The sequence below is a fragment of the Sciurus carolinensis genome, chromosome 1 (assembly GCF_902686445.1).
Source record: "Sciurus carolinensis chromosome 1, mSciCar1.2, whole genome shotgun sequence".
Lineage (NCBI taxonomy): Eukaryota > Metazoa > Chordata > Mammalia > Rodentia > Sciuridae > Sciurus > Sciurus carolinensis.
In genome coordinates, this window is record NC_062213.1 from 78,011,793 (window position 1) to 78,028,947 (window position 17,155).

The following is a 17,155-nucleotide window of genomic DNA, read 5'->3' on the forward strand; positions in this document are numbered from 1 at the left end:
CTAGAATAGAAACACACATCAAAAGGTATTTATGTGTAAGACTCAAGAACTACAACAGAGATCATCTCACAGTGTTTATTTTGTGGGATGAGGGAAAGTGGGGAGCATCCCTAGAATCCCAGAATCCAATGGGAAAATTCACTCTCCTTTATGGTACAAAAATATGTTTAGGGAAGAAAGCAAAGGAAAATGGCCTTATACTTAAACGTGGATCACTATGCTAGAAGCTACATAAAAAAGAGTTGGCAAAAATGATTCCCATCTTGCATAAACAAAACATTTGTCATTTCCCCCATCTAAAAAATGTTTAGGATCCTCACAGAAAAGACAAGAGAATAATGGATCATAGTACGGGTGTTATAAATGTGTAGTTTCCATGAAGACAGATGCCATGAAGAAAAGAGGGGAAAAAAAAAACCCATAAAACAATTCTAAGAAGGTAAGCCTCATCACCATGCTACAGCTAAACCAAAGGGCAGGCACAGAGCCTGGAGAAGATGAGGCCAGCCCTGGCAGGAGCAGGTAACCCTATGAAGGAGGGAGGAATGGAATGGGTCTCTGAAGTCCCACTGTGCGCCTCTTCAATTGCCCCCAGACAGGATCCTTATGTGGGATACATGAAGGACAACTAAAACTCCCACAATTCCTACTGCACCCCATGTTATATTTACATATATAGTCAACCCCCTGGAATCCATAGGTTCTACATCCTTAGATTCAACCAATCAAAAATCCAAAATATTCTAAAAATTTGCACCTGTATGGAACATGTATAGACTTTTCTTCTTATCATTTCCAAAACAATACAGTCTAAGACTATTTACATAGTATTCTGCATGGTATTAAGTGTTATATGTAATCTAGAGATGAATTAAAGTATAACAGGAGGATCGTGTAGGTTATATGCAAATTCTAAGCTATTTTCTATAAGGGATTTGAGTATTCACACACCTTGATATCCAAGTGGGGTCCAGGAACCAGTACCTCATGGATACCCAGGGATTATATACAGAGACTTACACACACCATGCTCGCAACAACCTTATGACATAGATTCAGTCATTATGATTTCATAAGCAAAGATGTCCAAGTATAGACTCTGAGTGACTTTTCTGGGTCACAGAGCTATCAAGAGGAAGGGCCAAGTTGAAGCTCAAGTTCATGTTCAACCCAAAAGTAACCCCACTCTCAACCACCCAATAAGGGAGTCTCCCCCTCCTTTAGCCTTCTTTGGTGTGTCTGGGAGACACTTCATGCAAAATCAATAGGAAAAGGAAACTAGAATTAAAATAGAGTTCCTTATTCTCCCCACTGCCCTGTGACCCTGAGGTCTGACAAGGGCCATGTGTCTGAGTCAGCAACACAAGAGTCAAGGAAATGAACTATCTAAGCATCTTTACAGAAGCACTGTTGCTACTAAGCACAGCTTGTCCAACACTAGGGCTCATAATATCATGCCCTCAGAAATCAAAACAACTGGGCCCATAAACCCAATCTGAATCTGGCAATATAATCAAATAAAAATGACGACTTAAATACCACGAAGGTGTTGCACAGACCCATTCTTAAGGTGGCACAGCTGCGTGAAGAATTACAACAGGATCTATCCTCAAAGGAAAACTTCCAGAGCGTGCTCACAGCTGGACTTAAAAGGGAAATACTTTGAGCCTACTCTTCACACTGCTGAAGGCTACTGACTTTGGCACTTGGGTTCGGGGGGCTCATGCCCATTGCAAGCAGTGGGTTTGGGTGTCACTCTGGTCTTGGAAGTAAAACAAGGCAGCAGTCTACAGGAGCCTGTGCCTGAGTTGCAGCCTGGGCACACTTACTCTTCCAGGACTTTCATCTTCTCTCCTTTCTTGAAAGACAGGTCATCAGGGTGTATGCCATCATAGGGATACAAGGCCACCACAATGTCTCCTTGCTCCTCTGGATCTGAAAATGAAGGAGCCAAATGAAGACCTTTATGAATCCATTATCAGAAATGTGTTTTGAAAAACCCTCATGAGGCACAAAGGATGAGAAGAAGCTCTGAGGAGAGAGGTAACTGGATGAGGACTTGAGCTTCCTACCTAGGGGAACTCCAGGTCTGCAAAATAATGTGTTGTATGTACTGTGCACAGTATTAGTTACAGCAAGGCATACTGACCTCCAACCACATTTCCAGCTCTGCAGTTATGAACACCCATGTTCCTAACAGAATTATTCACAATATTAAATTGTGAAAGCAACCTAAATGTCCTTGGATGCATACATGCAATGGCATATCATTCAACTTTAAAAAGAAATGAAGTTCTGACACAGGTTATAACATAGATGAATAGAAGACATAATGCTAAGGTAAATAAGCCAGACACAAAAAGGCAAGCACTTAAAAAAAAAAAAAAAGCAAGTACTATATTTACACTCATATGGAATACCATATGAATACCTAGAATAATTGAATTCATAGAGACAGGAAACACAATGGTGGGTGCCAGGAGCAGGCACGAGTGGAAAATGAGGAATTAGTGTTTAATGGGTACAGAGTTTCAGTTTGAGAAGAGGAAAAAATCCTCCAAAAGGTTCTCAAATGGGTGGTAGAGAAGGCTGCACAAAAATGTGAATGTACAGAATGTCACTGAACTCTACAAATGGTTAAAATGTACTGTGTATTTTCACACACTAAAAATACTTGATTAGATAGAGGGGATTGAAGGGGGGGTATGGGGATAGGAAGAATAGTAGAATAAGTCAGACATTATTACCCTGTGTACATATATAACTATACGATCAGAGGGATTCCACATCATGTATAACCAGAAGAATGAGAAATTATACTCCATTATGTATGATGTATCAAAGTGCATCCTACTATCATGTATAACTAATTATAACAAAATTTTTAAAAAATTACAAAAAATAAAGTGAGTTAATTTGCAAATAGCAATAAATAAACAAATAAATAAATAAACAAATCCAAACTTCTAGGGCAATTACTTTATAGAGGCTCTAACATAAATAAAAAAAAAAAAAAACCATTACCTATGTTGCTTAGAAAACATACCTTTAGTTTGAAACCTCTGTCCTGGTAAAAGCTGAGATTCTGGAATCTATGAAAGAATATTTGTTAGAAAAAAGAATATGCTTAGCCTTTTCTGATCATATTAGTGGCATATATCATTTTTTGAACAGTAGCAAATGAGGTTTGGATTTGCTGGTTTATTAAGCTGGAAAGAAAAGCAGTACAGAGAGGAAATTCTATGGAGTCCTACCACTATCTACATGGCTCAGTAAAACAAATCTTTCTTCTAAAAGTTGTCATTTGCCCAAGCTGGCTGGAAGTGATCAGAGCTTGGGACAGTGGCTGCTATGTGCTCACCCTATTGTAATTCTCACTTTATTTGATAAAAACAACCCTAATATTATTTGTCTAGCTCAAACCTTCTGGCCCCCTATGTAGACTCAGGAGGGAGCATTTCCATAAGCTCAATGGTTGTGCAGGGGCTCTGGCAAAGTCTCACCGTTTCTCTTGCCTTCTTCTTTCTGACTAGAAACAAGTATAGGCTGGAGTCGGAGCAGTCAGGGAAAACAAATGCCAGGGACAGTTGAGGGAGAGAAGAAAGTGGCTGGGGTCCTGCTGACTCTGCAAAATTGTCACACCAGTCCATTTCCACGCTTCCTAGGCTTGTTTAAACACAGTCGAGGCTGTCACTAGCAGCTTAGAGCATGTCCTAACTGATCCAGGTTTTCTTGGGCTGACCCTGACTCCATCATGAGGACAGATGGCATCCCCTGCCTTTGTACTTGGGAGGTGAATTACTGGGAAGGACCTGGTAGTGTAAGAGGCCATCTCAATTACCTTCTAAACCAAAGCTTTTCTTCACAATGCCACAGTGAGGCGGGGCAAGGTCCTGTGGCCTCTTCTCAGGATGGTATGTAATAGGGGATTATACTGCAAACCATGTGACTTTCCTATTTCTCTTTGATTAAAGTGATTTCATGGAATGGGACCAAAATGATTTGTACTAAAATTTAAATTTCTGATGAAAGTCAGCCCATAAAATCTCTAATTCATTGAGGAGGGAACATTACCTCATGGAGGTATCAGAAAATCCATGGGTCCGCACTATCCTTTAAGACTTGTTTCAAGAAGTTTCACACTGATTTTTCAGTCATTTTGATTTGCATAATTAGGAAACAGGATAAGTTCATATGATTTAAAGGAAATAATTAGATGAGAAACTAAATAGTTCTGAAAGCAGCAAGCTGATTGGCAAATGTCAGACATGTTAATGTATGAACATTTTAATACACTTATTTTAATGGGGTCTGAGTAGCTGGGACCACAGGCCCATGCCACTAACCCTTTTTAACATACTTTTTCTAAGACTAAAACACATATATGTGACTCTTATACCATTACCCTAAAGTTCTCCTTAAAATAACTTTTCTTAGATTGCTATAAAATTGCATCAATTCCATTTCACCCCCCCATCAAATTCCCTTTGCAATAAATTCATGGTGAGCATTTTGGCACACCTGGCAAGGCTGAGAGTGTTATTTATGGCCATCAAATGAGGCCAAACTAACTGGCTCATGAAGTGAGGGCATCTGTGACCACAGAAGGCACAGACTAAAATACTTACGATATACATGAGGGAATTGAAAATTTCAAACATGTTTACTACTTCTGCTTTCTAACTTGATTTTTAATTTCCCTTACTCTGAACAAGAAGAGAAAATGACACGTAATTTCATATGAATCTGCTCTGCTTTTCTGAATAAAAGACATATTCATTCATCATTTAAAAATAAAACAGACCAAATAATTTGGGTTTTAAAGCTTATAAAATCTGTAGCAGTTAGTGCCAGAAACAAACAGATCCTTTTTATGAGAGTTGTGGAGTCTATAAGAAAACTATTTGTAACTCTAATTTCTTTTATTTTATTTTCTGTTAATCACATTTATGTAATATATAGTCATATCTATATACACTTATGTAATATGTTCTTGAATTTCATATGTATGTTCATATCATCATTAAATTATTAAAGCTACTAATAATATCATACACTGAGTAGATTTATTTTCTGAATGTAATTTTACATGATACATGTTAATTTATCTATCCAGAAACCATGTATGATAACTTAATAGTATTATATAGTCATTCTTCATTTCCACTTCTTTTTAACTAACTCTGACTTATCAGTCTCAATGATGAGGCAGCATTAAATGCGCTTTGCTTAATCCTTTAATTCATTATAGTAAATCATGACAATTTCAATATCTCTACTCTTCTGAATCAGGTGAATAAATGATAAGATAAAGTGTGATACACCAAAAGACATGAGTACCTATTTTCGCTTCTAACTTGAATCCAGAATTATGTTTTGCTTCCAGACCACTCTGCTGATCTTATTACCTATCTTCAGTAATACAGTCTATATATGTATTGGGATCTTTTCACCAATGATATGAAAGATGTTTTTCTCCACATATAAAAATGTGATTAAAGGCCTGTTTATTGCCCAATAAATGGCCTATTATCCCTAAAGGTTTACATGTTCTTCAAAGGATTATGTCACAAAGCACATCAAGAATTATTTGAGGCCCAAGAAATCAATGTGATTTTTTTTGCATGCACATATTACAGATTGGGGTTAAAATTATGCAGCCATGCTTGGATCCTGCTGTGGAAATTCTCCCCTGAGACTATCTACTTACTGGCCTTTGCTGTTTATTGGACGTTGGATCTCTCACATAAATAGTTCGGTCAGTATTACGTACTGGTTGAGTCTTCAAATCTACTCCATCGTCATTCAGATTGTCTTTCCTTTTTGATTTTATACATCCCATATTTCCTGTTGGAATAGAAAAGCAATGCATTGTTTTACCATTTCAGAACTGGCTTCAAAAGTCTTTTCACTAAAGCAAAGTAAAATGATGTACTTTTATTCTTTATCATACTTAGATTAATATACTCAATTGTGGATATTATTCACAAATGGGTTTGGTTGCTCATTCATTTATTCATTCATTCAAAATATTTATTGACCATCAATGTTTTGTCAGTCAGACATAATTCCTATTCTATGCTCATAGTCTTGTGGCAAAAATGTGTAAATTCAAATTATGGCACAATGTGGTGAGTCAATGACAGAGGATGCGCAAGACCTAAGAGGGGACATGTAACTCAGATGAGAGGAAAAGGCGGTGGTCAGGGAAGCTTCCTGAAGGAAATGATCTGTGAGAAAAGATGAGAGGGATGGTGGCCAAGTGAAATGTCAGCAGAGGGTTTCCAGGAGGAACAAACTTCATGTGCAAACATGATGACCTCAACAGAACTTAGCCCCTTAAAACCAGTTCAACAAAATTACATCTTTAGTCCAGGACTAGGGAGGAAGGCCAGGAGTCAGGGCCAGAGAGGGAAGCACATGTGAAGTGCAGTGCTGATGACTTGGCTTTTTACCCTGAAGACAAGTGACACATGCCATCTACAACATGCAAGGTGAAGGTGAGAAGGCTTGAGGTTTCCAGGCAGGTGTGATTAAGAGCTAGAGTGTACAGACCCTGGTTCCTGCTGAATGTGGCCTGGGACCCAGGAAGATGGTATGGCCTTCCCCAAGGCTGAAAATAAAATAGACAAGGTATGGTAGGAAAGATGCTTGTAGGAACATCTGGATGATCAAATCTAGTAGGTTTCCCAGTAAGATACCTGAGGCTGATGGGAAGGTATGGGGAAGGAGATTGAGGAAATTTGGTCGTGTGCATGTATGAATATGGCAAAATGGATTCCACTAGTATATATAATTATAATGCACCAACTTAACAAAAAAGATATATGAGCCTAGAAACCAGGAGAGATGCTGACAAATGACATAGTGATGGCATTGCAAGCCAGGATTGAAGACAGGACTACGGAGGAAGAGCCTCCCCAGTGAGCAGAGGGTTGATGTTGATCAGTGCAGAATGAAATTGCCATGCTTCTCACATAAAACTTATTCATTGCTTCATTCACTTAATTCTAAGATAGAAGTACTCCAGAGACTGAAAAGATTTTGATCATTTTGAACCAGGTGTCTCTTGCCTTATAGCATACCCTTGAAACCACTTTAAAAGCAAAATAATCTCCATTAGACGGTCCTACAGGTCAGTGGTTTGCATGGAATAGATTCTCTGGATACATTCTAGAAAATTATTTTGGGGTCCAGTGGGGACATGGTTCTCCCCATGTGATCTGTGTATTCTGGAGTGCTGTCAAATTTTGGGGCCAGGAGTTAGAGCTTCAGAGGAGAACGAGATGACTGGGTTTTGGGGAGAGGCGGTGTGAGTCAGACAGTACCTCATGGGGAAGGAATTGTGCTAAGAAACCTTTAGAGCTCCTCTCAGAACTCAGCCCCACTCCGCCTGGCTGCCACGGGCCAAGCTCTCACATTGTCCTGCTGTCCTGCAGGCTTCCAGTTGGTCTGGGAACTTGGACTTGTTTATCATTTCATTAGTTGGGGTACGAAGTCTCTGAAGAACAGCCACACCTCTTTCTGAAACTAGTGAGCTGTAGTTCCCAAAATAAAGAGGAAGCATGTACTTCTTTAATTCAAAACAGCACATTTTTTTTTTCTCCCCATAGGTTAAAGTTTCTGAGATTGAGATGGAGCAAGTGAGGCAGAGACCTCTTGAACTAACTTACAGTTTGTAGGAAATACAGGAGAGAGAATACGATGATCCCAGAATGTGCTGTATTCTAAAGACGACTGGCCTGAATACTTCTAGAGGCAGAAGGGGACTGGACTATTCCATGTTAAAAGAGACTACAGGTCTGGGCATGTGGCTCAGTGGGACAGTACTTGCCTAGGGTGTGCCAGCACCTGGGTTCATTCCCCAGCACTGAAGGAGAAGCAGCAGCTACAGAAACAATATGCAAATCTTAACTAAATCCTGGGGGAATAGGGGGATATAAAATGTACAGCCAGGATATCTGGGGACATTTAGTTGATTTCAGCATGACACTAGGGGATTCTTGTTAGACTTTACAAGTGTGGTAACAGTTCTGTGGACACAAAGGAGAATGTCCACATCTTCGGAGATGTACGTGGAGGTGAGCAGAAGTGAGACTTAAGGTCTCTGCAACTTTCAACCCTTCAGTCACAATGAGAAGGGGCAGGGGAGGAAGGGACAATGTGTCAAAATATTTGAAAATTGCTCAACCAAGGAAAAGGATATATTTTTTCATCTTTTGTTATAGATCTGAAATTTTCAAAGTTAAAAATTGGATGGGAGAAAATAGGTGGATATTATGAACAACTACACAAAAAAAACTTTTTAAAAATGGAAATGCTTAGTATTTTGGTGCGTGTATGTGAAGTCAGGAGATGTGATTAGAAACGTTTGTTGCCAGGCATTCTTTATGTGGCATGCCATGTAGTGGGGGCTTCATTTTAGCAGGAAGCCATAGAGAATTCTCTAACCAGGAATGACATGTGGAGAACTCTGCTTCTGAGAGAGAATTCTGTAGGAAGCAAGGAGGTGAGCATGGGCTAACGTGGGGTTAGCGTGGGGAATCTGTCTCCAGCCACCAAAGGAATCCAGAAAAAGACAAGATGCAATTGTCTGAGGGCAGTGGCCTTGAGAAGAGGAAGGGTGAAGGTAAAAAAGCAAGTGGTTGTAGGTGGGTGTCAACCAAGGGCACCATATCAATAGACTATCATTTGCTTATGCTTATTTTATGTTTTTCCCTCTCACTATCACCATGGATAATTGACAATCAAATTACATACTGTAGATTTTCAAAAATGAAAACACCACTCCATATGGAGAGTTAGCATGGTCTCATGGCTCAGAGCCAGCCTCTGCTCACCCCTGCTGGCACAGAGCTCACGTCTCGCACCTTGTAGCTTAGAAAGACACCTCCAAGAGCAGCTCCTATGACATGGCAATTAGCATGCCAAATTCTGACCAGGTCTTGCAATTTCTTATACTGGGCAAAGGGACCAGAAAATACAATCTGCTTCTGACAAAAACTTAAAAGTGTTTACGCATTTCCAAGAGAGATGATGAATTTCGCTTTACAATGATCTGCACCTTAGTATTTCTTAATTAAACATTCATAATGGGCTGAGCATCTCATTTCATCCTTGAAGAAATTGTGTGCCCAAGGTATTACTATGCTCACTTTACAGAGCAGTAAACTGAGGCTCAGAAAGGTAAATGACTGACCTAAAGATACAGCGAGTAAGTGGTGGAGTTGGGCCTCACTCAAGCTACTTTGGTCTAAAGCCTAATACAGCTGGGTGTACGCCTATATTCCCAGGGACTTCAGAGTCTAAGAAAGGAGGATCACAAGTTTGAGGACAGCCTCAGCAACTCAGTAACATCCTCAGCAACTTAGTGAGACCCTGTGTCAAAATTTTTAAAAAGGGTTGAGGATGTAGCTCAGTGGTAAAACACCCCCAAGTTCAATCCCCAGGACCAAAATTTTAAAAATAAATAAAATCTAATATACAGGCTAATTTCTTCAAACTGTGCTTTTACATTTTGTCACATAACTATTTTTGAACTCATGTTTTATAAACAATGCTAAATACAGACATTATTTTCATAGCCTGCCTCCTGCTCAGAAGGATATGAAATGCTTTACCACAAAGGAATCAATAACAAGGTTAATAAAATGAAAACAGAAAATGAAAGCCAATGAAATGAGGAGAATGCAAACATGGTTACACTGTGGGTAACAGATCTGGTATAACTGAATTGCACATTTACCCTGAATTCCTGGCAGGAAGGGCCAGGGGGCAGCATGAGTCACAGCAGGAGAGGGGAAATTGACCAGGCTCCTCACTGAGAACTGTGTCCTCAATAAGAATTCTAAGTTTCATTTAATGGACTTAATGTCGTGGATGATACTGTTGGCAATGTTGCCCCTGTACCATTTTTAACTATAAATAAAGGCATGTTTAACATGCAGAAACTTTTGGTTAAAAACTGTCATACTCACTAAGGGTTTGATATGCAAATACAACTCTGAGATTTTATTTTTGCAAAAGTTCAACTACATGGTCTAAGGGACAGACACCGACACCTATAGAAAATGGGAGCCAGCCAGTTGCTGTGGCACACACCTGTAATCCCAGTGACTTGGGAGTCTGAAGCAAGAGGATGGCAAGTTTGAGGTCAGCCTGGGCAACTTAGAACCTGTCTCAAAATACAACATAAAAAAGACTGGGGACATAGCTCAGTGGTGCAGTATCCCTGGGCTCAATCCCCAGTGCCAAAACAAAGGGGAAAAAAAAGAAGAAGAAGGAAGGAAGGAAAGAAGGAAGGAAGGGAGGGAGAGAGGGAGGGAGGGAGGGAGGCAAGAGGGAAGGAGGGAGGGAAAGGAGAGAAGGGAAGTAAAAGAAAAGAAAATGGGAGACCGGTGACTGTTCTTTCCAAAAATTTCTCTCATGGGGAGAAATATCCATTAAGTGTGGTTCATCCTCATTTAAGGGCCTTAGACTATTAAAAGTGTGATTAAAAAAAAAAAAAAAAAAAAGCAGACTCTGGGATAACAGACTACAACTCCTTGGTAGCATTCTACTGCCTCAGGTAAGATCTGCAAAAATGCCTAATGGCACCTAACTGACAAAGAAACAACCGTGCATCTAGATTCTGCTTCTGGGGACCTATTCTGTAATCACACTGCAAAGGGTACCAGAATGTTCACACTGATATTGTTTTTCATTATAAACAAGGCCCATGCAGATATTCATCAACAGGGGATCCTTCATGAAATTAGGGCAAATTGACAGGTCTTCCTACCTACATCTATTCACCTCTTTGTCACAAAAAGATTTTAAATGATGCACCACTTATATTAGCAGAACTTAAAGAAATCAAAACTAAGAAATTAGATGCCACTTTCCCCCTATGAAATCTGACTATTTCAGACTTCTTATGAATCCTAGAATATTTTTCTATTTAGGGTCCATATATTCCTAAATTTTGAAATTTTAAAAGGAAGTTACTGTGGGCACAGTGGTGCATGCTTATAATCCCTCCAGAATCAGGAGGATCTCAAATTTGAGACCAGCCTCAGTAACTTAGCTGCTCTATCTTAAAATAAAAAAGAAAAAGGACTGAGGATGTAGCTCAGTGGTAAAGGGACTGCACCTGTGTTCAATCCCTAGTACCCTCCCCTTGCAAATTTTAATTTTTAAAAAGGAAATTACTAGAATTTAACCCTCAATGATTTAAACATCTTGCCTTTATAAAGAGCTATAAAATAAATTGTGTTGGTACCAAGTTTTGTTTTTGTTGCCACTTACACATTTTCTACCTTTATTCCAGTACTCACCAAAAAGAAACTAAAAACTCTTTTCTTTGCCACAACTTCCTAAACTGAATGCTTTAATGGAGTTACGTTTTCCCAGCCACAAGTGAATTACTCATTCAAAGGCTCCTTGGGGGCGCTGAAGTCTGATCTCCTCTCTCTTGACCTTGCAATAGCAAGTGGACACTCATCTGAAGCGAACAGAGTATCAATGAGGGTAAAGACAATGGACTCGGGAGGGGGAAAAGAGATGAATATGTAGCTGCCTCCTTTGGGCCTGGCATTTCATGGACAAAGCAAGCAAAGCCCAATGAGGACTCTGAACCAGGTAATCCGGGGTCTCTGGTAGAACTGAATCTTGGCCCATTTGGCTTCAAGCTGCACTTCTTTGTCCACCCCAAGGCTTTGCCTCTCTATGGGGTGAGATTCATCTCCAACAGTTTCCTAATTAAGGAGTTTAGAAAGACAAGAGGAAGAAGAGGAAGCCCAAGGAAACAGATAGTGGTACCTATCCCAAACCAAAGTGATCTGGAACTTCAAAGGCAGGTTCAAATTCATCCAAGGGTCATTGATAGAAATTCAACCCTATAAAAATGTCCTCCAATTCTCACACTTGCATTCCAGGATCAATTCTATAACTCAGGAGATTTACCTTGCCAGTCAACACAGAAACCTTTAGACATGCTTTGCCTTCTTTCCTTCTTACTTCACTTTCAGAAATGAGACTCGGACAAGAGAAAGTCCATGAAAGAATTAGCTTACTTCCAACTACCTACCAAAGCAATAGGGGTCAGATTGAGATTGAGAACCTCAGCCCACCCCTTTCCCCTAACCCCACTCCCAAGAGGGAAGAGGAAAGGATTTGCAAGAAGCTCTTCTCGATTTACAAGAAGTAAGAGAGCAGAGTGAAGGAGTGTTGAAAGAATATTGGGACTGAACCTGACTCTGCCAGTCCCACTACTTTTATTATTAGAGGTCAATAAGAAAAGGTGAGTGGTATGGGAAATGGTTTCAAGTATACGTAGTACAGGTATAGGGTGCATATCCCTAGACACAGGAGGGAGGTCAGAGGCTGTCAGGCGCTCCTCCCTCAACCTGTGAAAGGTTCTTGGGTGTCCACATAACATTAGTCTCTCAGTGTCCATATAACACTACCCCAAGTCAACAGAACCCTGTGCAATCTCTGCAACCAGTTACAGCTCAGACCAATCCAGCGATGAAATGTGCGGGGAATGGGTGGCTTCTTTCCCCAAACAGTGAGAGAGCAGCTCCGTCCCTACCATATTGTCATGAAGCTAAGGGAAGAAGAAGAAATGTGAAGGATTGAGTTCTGTCTTAAAGAAATGACGTCTTGTGGGAAACAGCCTGTTTCAACTGGGAAGAGCGGAACTCCCTTGGCAATTAAGGGAGGTTTCCCACCTGCAGCCGTTCAGAGGACTGAGGAGAGAATAATACAGCATGAGTTTCTTTTTTTGTTCTTTTGTTGTTTTCCAAAACTTAACTGCGGTGTATAAATTTGGCAAGACCATTCATTACGCATAAAATGCAGTGGATTACAAAATTAAATAGTAGTGATGGAATTCAACATTAAGAATATACTAAAAAATCACTGAACAGAATACTTTAAAAGGATGAGTTTTATAGCATATGAATTTAATCAATAAAAAATTAATCTTAAAAATGCCTTCCATGGGGCTGGGGTTGTGGCTCAGTGGTAGAGCGCTTGTCTAGCATGTGTGAGGCACTGGGTTCAATCCTCAGCACAATATATAAATAAATGAATACAATAAAGGTCAATCAACACCTAAAAAAAATATTTAAAAAAATACCTTCCACCCCAAAAAAGAGAGAGATATAAAGTCTGTTTCCTCTTTATCTTTACTTATTCAAAAAAGTGTCAAATATATGCAATTAACAAATAAATATTATATATATTCAATGGCTTCCCCTTTTTTTCTTCATGCCTTGGCACTCCAAATCTGGCACATTTTCATTTATGTTTGCAGATATCTGGTTTCAAGCCACTTCTTTATTTTCTGCCATAAGATAGAGCATAGCCGCACGAAGATCCAAGGGTTGTGGAGCTATAACGTGACTGGTTAGCACAAATTACATGTGGCTAACTCGTTGCTGAGATGTTCTGAAATAATGACTCAAAAACAGCAATTATCTGTATGAGAATCTTAATATAGCACTAGGTACAGTTTGTTTGTTTGTTTTGTTTTTTTATCACAGCATTTACTAGAATAAGTCCAGAGAAGAACCGTAGAACAATTAACGAGGTATATAATATATAACCGTAAAACAATTAACGAGGTATATAAAGACAAATGCCTTGGAGCTGAGTGTCTAGAGTGGAGAAGTTGAGAGTAACTTGTCTCTGGGCTGGAAGGGACAGATAGAGGACAAGAGATAGGCATGAAGGAGAAATCAGGAAGTCAGGCTGCTGCGTCCAGGCTGACAGTCCTATAATTATAGACAAAACCATTCTCTTCTCTGGACTAATTTGCTTACCATACAATGAAAATTGCAGGACTTGGTGCAGGAGGGCAAATGATATAATCTCTAATGTGACAATACACATTAAAGTCCTTTAGAAGGTATGCCCCTCTTAATATACCACAAACACTTCTAGGAGTAAATTATTTCTAAGAAAATTACCTTAAACTCAAAGCTCTGTATATAAAAGAATACCTATTTTTTTTTTAAGAATACCTATTGTGAGACAATTTTAAATGCCATACAGAAATAGGCTTGTTGGTCACTAGTTAAATAAATGCAGATCAGTTCTCAAACTTCATTTCACTAAAAGCCAGTTCTTTTGGGGTTTCAGTTTGTAAGATGATCAAGTCACCACAAATGTGTGCCTTTTAACAATCTGTGAGGTTTATGTAATTTCATAGTAGATGTACTTGTTTTAATAGCATACGTTTATAATGGCTTCTATTAGTTGGTGTTGTTTTAATAGCATAAGAGTAATAATTTTATCAAAAGCAATTATTTTTAAAAGCGTTTGAGGATTTCTATGAAGTCCTTTAAGAAATGTCCTATTTTTAAAAGCTAAAGTTTGTTGAGTGTTCTCAGGGCTATATCAGTAAGCCTGAGTTAACAGTAATTAGTAGTTTAAGTGTTAATGTGAGATATGGTTATTTACTTGTTTCTTACTTTACCCACCATGACATTTTTAGGATTTTAATTCTCAAATCTTTTCCAACGGGTCTGGGGCTCGGGTTCAGTGTCAGAGCTGTTACCTAGCATGTGTGAGGCACTGGGTTCAATCCTTAGCACCTCATACAAAAATAAGCAAATAAAATAAAGGCATGCTGTCCATCTACAACTACAAAAAAAAAATATATATATATATATATAAAACTCTTTTCCACCTAGTGTCATGTTTTTAGCACATTTGAAGTTCAAGTGTTCTGCTTCTTTCTGGTCTTGATCTACAGGGCCTCACTTCCCCCACATACCTCAGAATGGTTCTATACTTGGTATCAAATGCTTTTGCAAATAGCTGCCAGATTAACACACCCTAATTTTTCCTTCTTCCAAACTAAATTTTAAGCATGTCATGTGTTGGGAATGCATTGGTCACTTCCATTTTCTCTCTAATACTTCAAATTTTAAATTTAAACATAAATTTAAAAAAAATTTTTTTCACTGTAGAAGCTGACATCAGTGCTGACATGCCATTTGAAAAGCCGGCAGGAGGACATGAAAATGCATAAAGTTTTTTTTTTTTAATAGAAACTATTCAAGTAGTTAAAAAAAAAGTCCACTACTAATTGAAACATTTGATAAATCATAAAATTGTTCTTCAGTTTTTGGAAAATTGACCTATAGCATGATTCTGCAATACTAAAGAATCTGTGTTTCTATTAAATATTTTACACATATATTTGTTGACATAAAAAGATTCACGATTGCCAGGCACAGTGGTGCACACCTATAATCCCAGCAGCTTGGGAGGTTGAGGCTAGAGGATCTCAAGTTCAAAGCCAGTCTCAGCAAAAGTGAGGCACCAAGCAACTCATGAGACCCTGTTTCTAAATAAAATACAAAACAGGGCTGGGGATGTGGCTCAGTGGTAGAGTGCCCCTGAGTTCAATCCCTGGTACCAAAAAAAAGAAGATTCACAATACATTTAAGTAAAAAAAGTTGAAAACGGTATATATATGTGTGTGCGTGTGTGTGTGTGTGTGTGCGTGTATGTGTGTATGAAATAATACCATTTTTGTGACAGGGGAAAAGGTATAAATCAATAGGAAAAAAAAGTCTAGGAAAAAATATGCCAAAATATAATAATTTTCACCTACAGGTGATGAGACTACAGATATTTTTGTTTTTGTCTTTCCAAATTTCTAAATTTTCGCCATCATAACTGTATGAATTTGAAGTCCCTTAGGTCTTGTACTCAGTTCCCCTTACTCTGAAAATGTTGAAATGTTTTCTATTTTACTAAATATATGAATGTATATAATGCATTTTTATTATATAAATAAAAAATAAACATATACAGGTTGTAAATACATATATTACAGTACATGTATTTAAAATACAACATATACAATATTATACATATAACATAATACCATATTTTGTGTGTCTAATGCATTATGTAATGCTACATACGTTATATAATATATACTATATAATATAGACAAACACACACATACAACACACACACATATATATAACTTATACAAAAATGAAAAATGTTTTTTAAAACTCTTAAACAGGAGAATATGAATCCATGGCCTAAGGTCTTTCAAGTTCCGATAATCTGTGAGAGTAAGGAATTTAGGGAAGTTGAAGCTGGAGTCATGGTTTGTTAGGAATTTAAAAGAAAATGAAATTTTAATCATGAAGATTTTCACTAGATGTAAAGAAAGCCTCTGAACATCCAAGAGGTAACCCTGAGTATGCTCTGGACAACAGATGAGCATCTCAAAAGAGGACCAGGTAGAAGAAAGAAGGCCACCATGTAAAGGTCTTTCAACTGTAGTGAGTTGAGGGACAGAGAAGGAGCTAGGTGGTTGCAGTGAAGCAAGCCATAGAAGTAGTCAGAGGGACCTCCTATAAGAGGGTACAACTGTCAACAAGTCCATGATAGCTCTGGATGATGATACCCAGGATTAATGTGCAGGATGAAGCCCCTACTACGTGGCCCATGCTGTTATGTAATACTTAGTTAAGCAATTTCACAAAGAGGAAGACAACAGTGCATTGCTGAAACAAGGCAGTTTCTTTTCTCTTCTTCTATTTTGGCTCTGTTTCTCTTAACAATAAAAGGGAACACTATGAAAACAAGATGAGCTCATGGAAATTTATGTATGATAGGGAGGCAGGCCATTTAAAGGACATGAAGAGGAAATCAGAAGCAGAACCCAAATATATACAACCAAGAAGAGTTACTAAACATGAATCTTGGTTCCAGACTCAGACTTTTATGACCAACAATCTGGTCATCTATATTTAGCAATATACATAATTATGTATTTATGTCCAAAAGTTAGAGCATGTTACGTAAATGCATGTAACATAATAGAAACTATTATGAAATCAGGAAAAAGTGAAACTAAGCTCAAAACATCTAAGAAACTGCTGAATGTTATATCATACCATACATTTCTGCACAATTGTAAAGGTAGATGGCAAATCTATTAAAGTCCAGCTTCTCTAAAGTCCCCCTTATCTAGAAGCCAACTCAGAGAGTAAAGCACATCCATGGATATAAATAAATCTGCTTTTCAACAATGGGCTTTTAGAACTTCAGTACTATTAACATTTCCAGCCAGAAAATTATATGTTGCAGGGGGTTTGGGGGCGCTGCCCAGTGCATTGTTGGATGTTAGTAGAATCTT

At 38.5% G+C, this 17,155-nt stretch overlaps 1 protein-coding gene across 3 annotated transcripts in view; it reads right to left on the reverse strand.

Annotated features, from left to right (window-relative positions):
• Positions 1–17,155, reverse strand: part of Lyn (LYN proto-oncogene, Src family tyrosine kinase) — a 115,500-nt gene that overhangs the window by 53,659 nt on the left and 44,686 nt on the right. Inside the window, exons 2-4 of one of the 3 annotated variants that reach the window (XM_047554257.1) lie at positions 5,774–5,847; positions 3,047–3,092; positions 1,830–1,935 (exon numbers count right to left, since the gene is read on the reverse strand). In XM_047554257.1, the coding sequence (XP_047410213.1) occupies positions 1,830–1,935; positions 3,047–3,092; positions 5,774–5,842 (221 nt within the window). In that variant the 5' untranslated portion in view covers positions 5,843–5,847. Of the gene's footprint in view, positions 1–1,829; positions 1,936–3,046; positions 3,093–5,710; positions 5,848–17,155 lie in introns of those variants that run through there. The other 2 variants (XM_047554252.1, XM_047554264.1) reach the window with 2 other exon arrangements.